The sequence below is a fragment of the Grammomys surdaster genome, unplaced genomic scaffold (genome assembly GCF_004785775.1).
Source record: "Grammomys surdaster isolate TR1022 unplaced genomic scaffold, NIH_TR_1.0 188, whole genome shotgun sequence".
Taxonomy (NCBI): domain Eukaryota; kingdom Metazoa; phylum Chordata; class Mammalia; order Rodentia; family Muridae; genus Grammomys; species Grammomys surdaster.
The window spans coordinates 5133875-5148022 of record NW_021604633.1 but is presented as its reverse complement, the minus strand read 5'-3'; the positions used below and the strand labels follow the sequence as shown (position 1 = coordinate 5148022).

The following is a 14148-nucleotide window of genomic DNA, read 5'->3' as shown; positions in this document are numbered from 1 at the left end:
AGATAGAAGGACACACACCTCTCATTTAACACCCTCTCACAGCCTGCAGCTGGAGTGTAAAGAAGCCCTACAAAATGGCTGTACACCTTCACTGTGATTGGAGGGTTAACACATGGAACAGTCTGTTCTGCACTGTGATTGGAGGGTTAACAGATGGAGCCGTCTATTCTGCACCTCCCCAGTGAGAGCAGTAGATGGACAGCTGACAGGACAGTTAATAAACACCTCATCAAGCCCCTAAGATCGGAGCATAGCGCAGGTTGAGTATGGAAGGGAGGTACCTATTAGGGAGGACCAGTTCTCTTGAAGGGCTGTGTGATACCTAAGGGGACAAACAAGAGGAAGATATGGTCACTGATCCATGGTAATAGCCACTATCATCAGCAAGCTATGAGGACTACAATGTCCATTCCAGGGGTCTGGGCACCAGGATACCCAGTCTTTAGTGGCTGTCCACCTCAGGGCACTGGCACCATCGACCAGCCACCAAGGGTTCTTGGACTCATGGACAGGCAACCAGATGCTCTTCAAATGCTGATCTCTGGTGGCTTTCATTTCCCAGTTTGGCAGCAGTGAGCACCAGTCATAAGCTTGTAGAAGCAACAGTAAGTATCATCCTTTAGTGTTAGAGTCCCTGTGAGTCTCAGGTATTAGGGGCCCTAATCCCTACAAATGTCCCTACCAGGCCTGGAGTTTTAGACGTTTAGCCTTTGGCGGGGACTAGTATTACAGCCCCCAGCCTAGAGTCTGAGACCCTTGACTCTAAGGAATTGACAGCTCTATGAGAATAGTCCAGCAGCCCGGGCCTAGAGGTTCTCCTATCTGACATCTTAGTCTGCCCTTCCTTTGACTCAGCTCTCCACTTGCTTATCACCTTTTCATCATTCCTTCTGATTTCTTCTTCCTGCCAAGCTACTCTCAAACTGTTCAGCTGCTTCCTTGGCAACCAGGCTCCTGGCTACTCAACCCCTCCTCAATACTAGTGCCAATTGCAGTCGAGGCTTGTGTTTTGGACCCATTGTGGCTTTGCCCCAGTGTCAGTCTAATGAGATAGAGATGAGCCCCTCCAATGAGATAGAAAATGTTCAGCAAGCTTATGGCAGCAAACAGCCTGGGATGGACCGCCTTGAGGTGGGGTGATTAGCAAAGCTTCGGACTTTGGTAAGGTGTCTGTGGTGTATTCAGGCTGTTAAACAGTCTTTTTTCCTCAAGGCAGCTAGAGCAGCAAAGGAGAGGTCATCAACCACTGAGTAGGAAGACAAATCACCTGCACCCAAAATATTTACCTGTTTACAAAGAGGAACATCAGAAGGAGTACTCACAATACACACATGAAAACCTCACATTTTCCCTGTTGGCAACATCCCCTGCCTAAGTATACTTTAGATAAATAGATCTTTAGGGGCCCTGCTTCTGTCTACCATTGGCTCTTCAGGAAGATATAGCCCTGCTAGTGGTAAGAGACAACCACCTCTAACTCTGAACTGGGGTCTCCTGCCCTCTGCCAGTTCTCATGAATCATTGATCAGTTCATGATGTCATTAACAACTGGATTAACCCATCTCCTCAAGGCTCAGGATGTCATTGGATCTTTTACTAATATGTGGGCATGTAAAGAATAGGACTATTTAATATGTCACATTTTATATCATGGACATTAGTGAACAGAGTCACTCATTTCCAGTCTATGTGAGTTAGGTGCGTTTGCATCTTGCCGCTATCACTCATGCCTACCTTGCAAAAGCTAAGCGACTTACATGAGTTAAGTGCTAAATTACTCATCTACATCATTGTCAATTATAGTATGTCTTGTGGTTATTAAGTTTCCTTTGTATTGTATATCTTGGGGTATGCAGCATGCTGTTTGGATAGACACACGGATATAGAAAGGATCACAACAGATACTGTCTACCACCTGAAGTAACTGGTTTTGTTCTGTGGTAAGAGCAGGTAGGATCTCATCATGATTTCAGACTACAGTATCACGTAACTGCCATGAAGTACCTCAGATATGACTTTTGCTTAGAGAGCAGCATGTATTTTAGGCTATTACTAAGACATGGATAATACAGCATTCCATTTATCCACAGTAGGACAAAACTGAAAAGAGGGTTGCTTCCCCAAAGTCGCAGTGATGTAAACCTGGGTTCATCTGGGAAAGTTGAGAGCAGGAAAGGGATATTTGTGACAGCTTCAGGGCTCTGCTTGGCCTCAGACCCTCAGAGGTCAGAATCTGGAAGATTTGTGATCCTCCCTGCTCCAGCTGAGACTCTGCCCTACAGTGACCATCTTCCTGGCCCAGGTTATGGTGAGAACCAAAAAACTGTTAAAGAGAATCTAGGTCATTGAGAGATGGATTTTTTTTTTAAAAGAGGAAATATTGGTCATATTTTTCCACGCCCAATATTGCTACTCTCTAGTTGTTTTCTATCCCTTTTACTGACCCCAGCACTTCTGTGGCTAAGAACTATCTAGGCTTTTTCTTTGTGTGGCCCACAGTTCATTGCATGGTATGTGCAGTCACTTAATAAATGTTCTGTTGGTTTATTTATTGTGTATGTATGCATATGTGGTATATGTGTTACTGATAGGAGGAGGCTGTATGGGAGAAATGTGCGTTGGCAGATTCATATGTGCATGCATGAAGATGCCAGAAGCCAACTTTGAGAGCTATACACTTTGTATTCTGAGACTTGATCTCTCATTGGAACCTGGGGCTCACTAGCGAGGCTATGCTGGAAGGTACCAAAGAAATCTACCTGTCTCTATCTCCACAGCAGTGAGCTTACAGGAACTTATCACTATGTCAAGAATTTTCTGGAGATAAAATATAAGTACTTACAACTTGTTCATCAAGTTCATTTGTAAACTGAGCTGTCTCTCGATCCCCATTTAACTTCTGATTCCTTATGCTCTAGAAACCTCAAGAAAAGGGAAGTCCTTTCTCCAGCCCAGCTTCTCTCCTTCTCTAAGCTGCCAGAGTCTACCAGTGGGGCTATTTCCCTAGCAGCAGAGATCATGGAAACATCAATACAAGTCATGAAACGTGAACAGTCACAGTTCTCCACGGGTAAGCAGCCGCATTCCTCTGCCTCTGGTTAAATCCATTCATAGTTTTATTTCTGTTATTCTGGGAAATACAGTTTCTCTCCTATTCAAATCTTATTTGGAGAAACAGCTCAACATGCTCAAATTTATGTTCTGAAATACACTGGGAATTTTCCTGTAGCCTTCTCACCTAGTGAAACTTGTTATCATAAGGGCTTTCTGGGGAAACATTCATTCAGGTTGTGTCATGTCACAGCAAGCAGAGGACTGGACAGGAGCCTCAACTTCCCAGTTTGTAGCCAGGACCTTCTGACTTAGTCTGTTACCCAAGGAATGTAACAATCCACAGGCTTTCAAAACTGAGACTGGTCTGCAGTCTCTGGCAGCTCACATGGTGGCCCCAGTAGAGTACATTTGAAGAAAGCAGAAGCCAGATTAAGCCTCTATGGACTATGGCGCCACACTCAAAAATGAGCTTCCTTTTTAACAACCTCAGTGAGATTCCTTTTCAGTGCACTGTGGTGAGCTATTTGATTTCTTAAATTAATCTGGTGCTTCTTTGCCTGATGAGATGAACTCATTTTAAACCAGTATTAACCACAATTCTCAGATCCTACACTGAACAGTTAAGTTCGACTTTTACAGCAACCATAAAGTCACTCTGAAAAAGGTTTCATTTCAGACCACATAGCTGAAAGTCCCTTCTACGTACACTGGTCCCTATCCAGTAGTGACATCAGCTCAGGCAGTGGTAGAAGTGATGGGAGGGTGACCTGTCCCGAGGATGGGAGCCTACTGGCCCCTGCTTTCGTGTCACAAGGCTCTCAGCCCAGGGAGAATACATTGCAAAGACAGGCCATAATGTGAAATTGATAATGTAAAATACCCTAAAGGATATGATAAAGTTGTTTACATTACAGACTCAATCACTCGGCAGCATTTAAGATAAAAGGAAGGTGAGTCAATTCAGATAGACTTCCTGCCGTCCCTGCATAAACAATCAGCAAGTGCACTGGGTAGAGATGCCAGGTTGTTCCTGAACATTGGCTTGTTCACCAGCAAAAGTCCAGTCACATGAGTCTCTTTACAGGACTTGATGTGCTGTGCTCTAGCAAACAAAGAACACACGACCATCACACAGCTGAACCGTCGTCAGGTTCCTCAGTGAGATGCTCTGTTGAGATGCTTGCTCCATTTCTCTTCTATTTGAAAACAGGATACCTTCCTGTTGGTTATGTTTTCTAGTGAGAATCTCAATTTCATTAGTATACATTCATCACAGTTTTATAGGGTCGTCTTAAGGCTTCCTTAACCTTGATTTGTTGAACAGCATAAACAGTGACAGAACTGGAAAGAAAAACAGTAAATATAAACAAAAGAGACTGCATTCAGAGGTGCTAACCTAGAGAAATCAATAGGCGGAAAAATAAAGGCTTTTTATAGCAGAAGGAATGAATGCTATTAGCCAGCTCAGCCAAGGTGGGTTTCTACGGGTTACACATCCTGTCTCATTGCTCTCCTGCATAGTGGTGAGGTGGGAATGTTTTGTTGTGCAGATGTAACAGGTTGTTTCCGGTGATGTGTCCTGTGAGATGGGAGATAACTCTAAGTAAGCTGATGGCTTGTCTTCCTAGAGCAGAATGGCTCTTAGGTCGCTTCTCAGAACCATCATGAAGCAAACAAGTAAACAACCACCTTACCACCACCACCACCCTACACACACACTCCTAGCAGAGTGCACAGGAAGCCCTGACTTAGATGATGAGGCTATGGTTGATAGAACTGTTGGAAAGATACTTCATCTGGTACAGATGTCACACAAAGTCTGGTCTGTAGAGAAAATATCTTGTGTATTATGGATGTATCATCTGTCAATTAAAAAGCCTATGGCTTACGGTGTAGGCAGGAAATGGGAGGTGGGACATTCAGGAAGCGAAAGATTCTGGGATAGAGCCAAGCATGAGAATATCAGCCTAGGAAGATATGAGGAGCTAGACACTTGGTACCTGAGCATAGATAACCAGCCACATAGCAGAATGTAGGTTAAAATAAATGAGATATTTTAAACTCATTCTAGTCAGAGAAGAGCCTAGCTATATGGCCAAGGTGTTTTGAGTCTGAGTCTTATTCCTGGGAGCATGGGGCTGGGAAGAAGAACCAACTGGCCTTAACTTCAATATTGGTCTGTATTGTTATGCAGATGCCCTATCAGAAGACATTCTGGGCACAATTGCAAACCTGTCAGGATGCTTGCCTTTCATGCTGCCACCAAAATGTCCTGACACCTGCCTGGCAAATAAGTACCGGCCCATCACAGGGGCGTGCAACAACAGGTACTGTGTGAAGACGTGCTATTCATCAAGCCTCTCAAGACTTGATCATGATCACAAGCCATTGTGAAGTAGGCTCTAGGTCCATGAACTGTGACAGTCCACCCCTCTGTGTGTCCCGTTATCTCACACTCCAACTATTTGCCATTGCTATCCTCACGGTGTACTACACTCCAGATAGAAGTGGCAGAAGAGAGCTTTTTTGCTCTGTCTCACCCTTATTTTCTAAAATCACAGAATGGCTTACCATCGCCTAATATCCCAAGCCAGATACTAACCATCTTTGATTTCTCCAAATTTCTTACCTGTCTCTAGTATGTTACCAGGACAATCTGCTTCCTCCCACCAACCTAACTGAAGGAAGAATTGGACCATTTGCCACAAGACATCAGCCCCTGTGGCATGTAGCTCTTGCTTCCCTTTATGTATGTGCCACTTAGACACAAACCATCCCAATGCCCCCTCCTCTTTGTTAGGGGTTGGTCTGGTGCTGCTTGTATTCATATGCTAAATTCTATACCCAAAGATCTGGTTGCCCCTAGACAGAGCAATTTCATATGCACGAGCCTTTGTTGTGCGAATCTTGCTCCCTAATTTAAAACTATTGGTTAAACAAAACTGGCAGCAGCCAGTTACTGCAGGGAATTGAGAGTGGTACAGTTTGAGTCATTAGGCTAGGGGTTGCGCATAGGGACCACTAGGAGAAGGAGAAAGGAGAAAGAGAGAGAAGGAGTACAGAAGAGGGAAGACTGGGAGAACTGGAGGTCGCCATTAGCCATGATGGACCCAAGTGGAATGCCTCCCCAGGACACAAGTCTGCTGGAGCAGAAATAACCCAGGAAGATGTAAACAGCAAGTATTTGGGGAGCACAGTTGGGAAAGGAGCCAGTCTAGTGTTAAGAGAATTAGATTGAGGTAATTCCCAAGCAATTACGCAGAACCTAACAAATGAATCATAGTTTGGGTCTCATTCATTTGAAGCTAAATGATGATAAGCTTAGTTCCTATTAATTTATACCTCTTGTCCTCACTTAGATTCAGAGCAAGGTCCTAGCTCAGTCTGTTCTTGGGGTGGCATCCCACCTAGTCCAGCCAGCCAGTTATATCAATGCTTTGACTACTTCCTTCATGTTTCTCCATTTTAACCCTTCCCTTTACCCTCTCCCAGTCTTGTACCTATATACTGAGGGATGCATAACCCTGCCTTGATTCTACACAAATGCTGCATATCAAGGCTGGGTAGAGCTAAATGAGCATCCAAGACGTTTGTGTGGAGTGGTATTGGGTAAGGGATACTATCAGTGGGAAGCAAGCCCCTTAAAGGAGACACTGCGTACACTCTGACAAATCTCTTTTTGGGTTCTTTCTGCTCAGCTGCCAGTAGATTCCAGCTCATTCTTGGGTTCTTCCAACCATCAGAATGGACTGCTGTTAGGTAGTTTCCACATGTGCTAGATGGTCTTGCTTCCCCGGCTTGATTTTCTATGTTCAAGGTATATGTGACTACATTTCACACTACTGCTTACCTTTTCAGCTGGGCAGGTCCCTCTTACCAGAACTCTGGCTACCTCTATCAGAGTCTGCTTCTGCAGTCACTATGTAGTTTCAGATCAAGCTGCTTCTTTTATCTTGATTTTGGCACATCTACCCTGAGTTTAGCAGTGTGCCTCTCAGCTCCCAGGTCACCACTTACCCATGCAATAGCAGGATGCTTCCTTCTGGGCCATTCCCTCCAGATTCCCAATGAACCTCAGCTTCAGGCACACTTCAGCCACTATCTCCAGAGCTGGTCTTGTGTCTTTCTGCTCTATATCCAACCCTGGTCACAGTTCTACAGCCTTGTCTGTCTTTCTCCAGCCCAGAGTTCTCACAGTGTACATATGAGGGATCTCTCTGGAATTCCCACTAGCCTTGGCAAGAATGTCATGATCTTGCCCCCCGAAACTTCACCTGGTACATCCCCTCATTTTCCAGCTCTTGTTAGAAAGCCAGCCAAGCAGCATCCACTGTTCAGTGTTTTCTTTCATGACCATGGGTACAATGTGAGCAGCTGCTTCGTGATCCTGTCCCACTGACTTCTCCACAGTGATATAGCTCAGACCTGTACATCAGAATAAACCCTCCCTTCCTTCAGTTTTTGTCAGGGTATTTTACCATCACAGCAGGAAAAGAAACTAAGGCAACCTCAGGATCCCCTGCTAAAAGAATAGTCTCACACGTAATTAAGACGGGTCTTCCCATATCAATATAGGCATGCACAGAAATCTATCAGATGATGCTAAATTCTATCAGGTTGATGATCAACACTAACTGTCAGAATGGGCTTCTTAATCCATCATCTGACCCATAGGCTCTTCATTTGGTAATTTCTGTGACATCTGTAGTGGGCACTAAGGAGAGCTTTATGTGTTTACATACATGATGTTCAGTGTATTTAAAAAAATGATTGTTTACATGCTGAATTGTATTAGTACCTTATCCTGAACCAAGGAGCCTCATGTATATGATAGTTTATTGCTGAACTCTGGTAATTATTGGAAGGGGAGTTCATACAACTGATCCCAGAGGTCATAACCCTACTAGAAAAACAGAATCCAACAGAAACAAAGACCTCTGTCACATGTTAGAAGCCAGTGTGGATCATAGTAGCAAAGAATAGCCACCTGGACAGTGGCTTTTCCATTCAAGGAGTTAAGGTCTGGTGGCTGTGAGGAATGGGAGAAAGCAGAGTTCTCTCCCCAGTCACCATCACCTGTAAACATGACTTTGTTGGGAGTCTAATTTTGATTTGTCAGTAGGTTCTTGCTAATCTGTTTCCTGCCCCACTGTTGTCGCTCCCTCTTCCTTCCAGCTGAACCACTGGGAGCATCAACCACTCCCTTGGGAGAGCTGCTTTGGTTATAGCCACGTGACTACAGGAGCAATTTCTGTCCCTGGCCACTGTTTCCTTTTCTGAAAATACAGCCCTGAAGTACTACTTACCAGGGAGTTTATACCACAAACCTGTATCCTAAGGAACTGAAAACTGTACCAAGTGCAGGAATTCTAAGTCAAAAAGGCTGGGCCCACCCTCAAGCAACTTCCCTGTGAGTAGATGTTAGAGACTCAGAACTGCCTACTTAGAAGGATCCTGAGACTAAAAAGATGGATAAATTCTTAGCCCTTCGATCCAACAGTTGGCTTTGAGAACTGTTTCTCAGACCTGGGTGTGTTCTAGCCACCCATGTAGGCTTTTCTCTCATCCTTGCTGTCCTCTTACTATTGAGGTTTTCCCTGTATGGCAGTTTATTAGCAGGAGCCTTAGTTTTATTCATGAAGCCCTAAAGAAGCGATGACAGTTTTTGATGTCCAGGATTTATAGAACCATATCTGTTTCCTATACTCAACCCCATGTAGCTCAGAACCTACCAGTGGAAAGCATGGATGTTCTTTCATCTTTTTAAAACAGTCTCTATGAAAGATTCCAGTAAAAGGAAAGCAAGCTACCTAAGATCCAACTGAATACTGAAGCCTTGGATGTACTTCAATGGGCAGGGGGCTCACACTGAAGGGTAGAGAAAAGGCCATAGCAGAACAGGTAAAGATGGTGAGCAGAGTGTATGAACATCCTGCTCATACATGCTTGGCACTGTGGAGGGATCACAAGTATGAGATGGTTCAGATCATTGTCCTCAAGACTTAAACATAGTACTGATTGAAACAGATAAATCGTGTTACAAGTACTGTGTTAAACAAGTGCCTCCCAGAACACAGAGAGGCATGAAAGACCCCACATAGTTGAAGTGAGGCCAGCCCTTCTAACTGAAATAGATTAAACAAAACCCCATGTTCATGAGAGCTTGGCTGGCTTTCTTTGCTTTATATAGTCCATGACCCTCTGGCTAAGGGAGTGGTTCACTCAGTAGTTCCTAGGAAGAAACATGTCTAGCTACCTCAAAAGGCAGTCTTCTAAGTAAGAAGCTAAATAGAAAAGAAGGGGAATGGGAAGGAACAGCAAGAGTGAGACCAAGAGCCCTCCCCTGAAGGTAGTTGCAGATATGTATAGTATTTCTTAAGAGGACAGCCTGGGATCCAAAGCTTGGCCTTTGATGAGCAAGTATGACCCTTCCAATAAGCATGGTACCAGATGAGTACAGGACAGGGCAGAGCATATATCCCAATCCTGTGAGGTCATGGCCAAGGCCTCTGGAAAAGAACACAGATAAGAATGTGACTTGTCCTACCAATCATATGTGTCTTCTAGAGCTCAGTGACAATTACTATGACTGTCACCATGAAGTGGCTCTCCTACATCTAACTTCTTTGCTCTTGGCCCCAGACGTAAGCTTTAAAATATCCCAGTGTAACTCAGCATGCTTTTCCAAGGAGGGCAGTTCTGGAAGGGTCCCACAGTAAGCAGGTGACAAGACTGTTCTCAGGGTATTCCTGAATCTCAGAGTTAACGCAGGCTTTTCAGCCTGTGGAAAGTCTGTGGGGAGCCTGATAACCTAGGCCTTCCTGGTCTTATTACTCCCTCACCAGAGTTGACTTGAGAGTTTAACCTTTGCCTACACAACTGTGCCTCCCACTCAAAGACAGACATGTGCCATGGTCTGCAGAGGGCAAACCCTTCTAAGGCCCAGCATATCAGCCTCCCTGCAGGCCAATCTGTACTCACTCTTCTACTTGAGGGACATTTGTGCTTAATTGAATCTAGAGACATAGAAATAATTCTTAGGGGAAATGACAGACTCTGAAACAAAAAGTTGATTGTTGTGTTTCTGTTTCCAGAAGAACACCCAACTCCATCTGCACACAGAATTTAGTACATTATAGTGGTTTCTATAGTCATTCCCTGATAATTAAATGAAACTTAGAGTTTGGTTTCCAAACACATTGTGAAATAATCTAATTCCTGATAACTAACAGTTTCAATTAAGACCATTCCAGAAGGACTAGCTAGCAACAGGTGTGATGCTCTGGGGAGGCCTGATGATTTCTGGTGCCTACATACACAGTAAGTCCTTTCCCTAGATGCGTGTCTTCTGGGAACATATTCACAGGCACCTTTAATCCCTACTTTTATCATTTGGGTTTTAACATAATTCATAAAATTGTGATACTTTTTGAAGCTTCCCTGGGAGACATGAGCACACTCACCTCCTTTGAGAGAAGTCTATGCATTGATAGTTAAGCTGCTGCAAACTATAGTTGTCACAAACATGAGCCCACGCAGAGTCTAAATCATACTTTAAAATTCAAAAAGGAAGATAGCACTTAACGAGGTGGAAACTAGATATTAGAAATCAAAACAAATCCTCTGGATTACGTGGGAGATCAGTGCACCCCAAACAAACTCATTAACCTTAAAGGAAAAGGGGAAGTTGGTGCTGATGTCCTATAGGACTCTCAGACATGGGTACCAGTGGCTCCAGAAAAGAAATTTTTAAAACTCTTGAAGAAGGTCACATTTATAGTAGGTAGAGAAAAGCACATTCCCCCTTGTCGGGCATAGGTGGGAGAGGAGGCCCTTGGTCCCGTGAAGGCTGGATGCCCCAGAGTTGGGGAAATCAAGGGCAAGGAGGTGGGAATGGGTGGGTGGGTGGGTGGGGGTACATCCTCATAGAAGCAAGAGGAAGGAGGATGGAATAGGGTGTTTCTGGGTGGGAAGAAATGGGGAAAGGGGATAACATCTGAAATGTAAATAAAATATCCAATAAAAAAATTAATTTAATGGCCGGGCGGTAGTAGCGCACGCCTTTAATCCTAGCACTTGGGAGGCAGAGGCAGGTGGATTTCTGAGTTCGAGGCCAGCCTGGTCTACAGAGTGAGTTCCAGGACAGCCAGGGCTACACAGAGAAACCCTGTCTCGAAAAACAAACAAACAAAAAAAAACAAAAACAAAAACAAAAATTAATTAATTTAAAAAAAAGAAAAAAGAAAACCACATTCCCATCTGAGAGATCCCAACGTTAAGTTGTCTCCAGTGATGCATCTCTTGATGGAATTCCCCCCAAATCAAGAACCAAGCTTCCTCACTCCTCCAGTCCAGCTTTCGGAAGTGCAGTGAACTCCTTGGATCCCTCTGAGGCCACATGACCACTGACGTGTGCTGAGCTGTTCTGTGTGTGCCTGCCTTATGCAAAGCAGTCACCTTCCTCCTTCCATGTAACACCACCTCACTGCTGAGAAAGCAGCATCCTGTACAAGTGAGAAAAAAAGCTAATTTTATATATGACCCAGGGCTATTCTGTTGTTTTCTCCTATGTGTTGGGGATCTCCCAGCACAGCAGCTTCCCTTTTGAGCTGGAAATATAAGAGCATCTTCCTTGTTAGAATTTGGAACACTGAGGTGACTACAATACCTGATGCCTGTTCCTAAGTCCCCGATCACTGGAGCTCTGATGGAAGAACAGGCACTACTCCCCTGAAAATCACTTTCAGAACTGTTTCTGTTCATGCTGCTGCCAGCATGTCGAATAGCTGCCATTAATCCAAGCCTAATAAAGGAAGGGCTGAAGATGAATGCAAGGTGATGCAGCGATTCCACTAAGGATGAAGGCTCTTTCAGCACATGCTCATGGGTACTTATGTGGTCCAGAGCCAACAAGAGATATTCAATAATGTCCATCTGGGGTCTCGTTAAGCAGCCAACCCTAGCTGTACAGGTTCAGCGATACACTATGTGTCCACAGTAGTGTTCTTGAGCACCTAAGATCTCCTAGTGGATTTTTGAAATGTAAAAGTCAACGGGTGAAAAAAAAAAAAAGAAAAGAACTCACAGCAAGTTTCTGTAAACATGTTAGTTTGACTGGGTGAAGTAAGGCCTCCCTGAGAGCTGTACTTTGTGGAGCTACAATGAGGAACAGCTGACTGTAACAAATCTGTGCAAAAGGCTGGCTGCCTTCATGTTGCTAATTAAAAGCACTACTCCAAATTAAGCCAACTGGTGGGCTAGATGTCAACGGAAGTTATATTAATAGCAGAACTGTTTCCCACTTACTGTCTCTCCAGATATACGAAAGTCATCAAGTCTCCTTGGAGCATTGGCCTGTTACTAACCAACCAGTCCCCCTGGAATGTTCCTAGGTGAAGCAGCAGGCATGTAAACAATGAAGCCTTTCCCCTCCAGGGTCATTTCAAGCAGTTCTTTGTAATGCATAACCGCTCCTCCTTTCATCTGCAAAGCACCTCAGACAAAGGAAGGGTTACAAAGTCTACCCACAAGAGTGAGGACAAGGAAAAAACAGTATTGAAATACTCCAGAAGATTTTAGAATCACTTACTTGAGCTAAGGAGACGGCTCAGCTTGTAAACTGTTTGCCACACAGGGGATCCACTGGATCCTCCGAGTCCGTGTAAATGTCAGGTGAATGTAGCAGCCTATCTGTAACCACAAAGCTCAGAGTGTGGAGGCAAGGGATTTCTGGAGCAAAATGGTAACTGATAGGTTACCAGACTGCCCAAAATAGTGGCTCACTGGTTCCTTAAGTCAAGGTAACCTTCCTATGTGGGAGCTTTCCTTCTAGCACAATCTGTAGGGCTGAATTTGTATATAAATAGTGCTTAAAATTTGTTTTACCACGGAATGCCTTATTTTTTTTCCACCTATGGTAATTAAAAGTTTTGTTGAGTACATTAGTCTGGGCTGGCACCTGTGGTTTCTTAGAGTTTGTAGCGTATCTCTCCAGGCCCTTTTGGCTTTTAGAACCTCCATTGAGAAGACAGGTATAATCCTAACAGGTCTGTCTTTATATGTTACTTGGTCTTTTTCCTTTGCAGTTTTACTATTTTTTCTTTGTTCTGTACGTTTAGTGTTGTGATCATTATTGCCAAGACTTTCTTCTCTAGTCCAGTCTATTTGGTGTTCCCTATGCTTCTTATACTTTCTCCTTTAGGTTAGGAAGCTTTTTTTTTTCAATGATTTTGTTAAAAGTATTTTCTGAGCCTTTGACCAGGGTTTCGTTTCTTCCCTTCCTTACTATTAGTTTCAGATTTGGTCTTTTCATGATGTCCCAGGTTTCCTGGATGTTTTGTGCCAGGGACTTGTTAGCTTTTACATTTTCTTTGATTGATATACCCATTTCTTCTAGTGTATCTTCATTGCCTGAGATTCTCTCTTCCATCTCTTGTGTTCTATTGGTAAAGCTTGTCTCTGCAGTTCCTATCCAAATTCCTCATTTTCTTTCATTTCCAAAATTCTCTCAATTTGGGGAATTTTCAGGTGCTTTGTTTTGTTTTTTTATTGATTGTGTTTCCTTTTACAGGTCTTGAACAATTTTATTTATTTCCTTCCACTGTTGTGTTTCCTGAATTTCTTTAAGGGATTTCTTTATTTCCACCTTTAGAAACCTCTATCTTTTTCATACAGGCTTTTTAAATATTATAATGATTTTTTAATATTTTTCTTTTATTTTTTTCCTTGTGCCTCAGCTATGTTAAGCTATTTAGAGTCTTCCGTGGTAGGGCTGCTGAGTTCTGGTAGAGGCTTTCTGTCCTGGTTGTTACTGATTGTAGATTTACACTGGTGCAAAAAAAAAAAAAAAAAAAGATTTACACTGGTGCCTAAGCATCGGGTTGGGAAAATGATAATTCTAGGTGCTGATACCTGCCTGGTCTTGTCTTTGTTGGGTGGGTGCTTTGTTCCTTGGCTTCTGTTTTCACTCTGAATTTTAAGAAAGTGTGTTGACTGTGTGTGGTCTGCTAGAAAATTTTATGTGTACATAATTGGTGTGGCCACTGGAGGTTCCAGGTAAAATGTGTTTCTGGGAATTGGAAATTGACATTTAGT

General features: G+C 43.5%; 1 protein-coding gene across 1 annotated transcript in view; it reads left to right on the top strand.

Moving 5' to 3' along the window:
- The window catches only part of Tpo (thyroid peroxidase), a 49642-nt gene that overhangs the window by 9702 nt on the left and 25792 nt on the right, over positions 1-14148 (top strand). Inside the window, exons 3-4 of the mRNA XM_028768804.1 lie at positions 2919-3070; positions 5249-5381. Of these exons, the coding sequence (XP_028624637.1) occupies positions 2919-3070; positions 5249-5381 (285 nt within the window). The remainder of the gene's footprint in view (positions 1-2918; positions 3071-5248; positions 5382-14148) is intronic.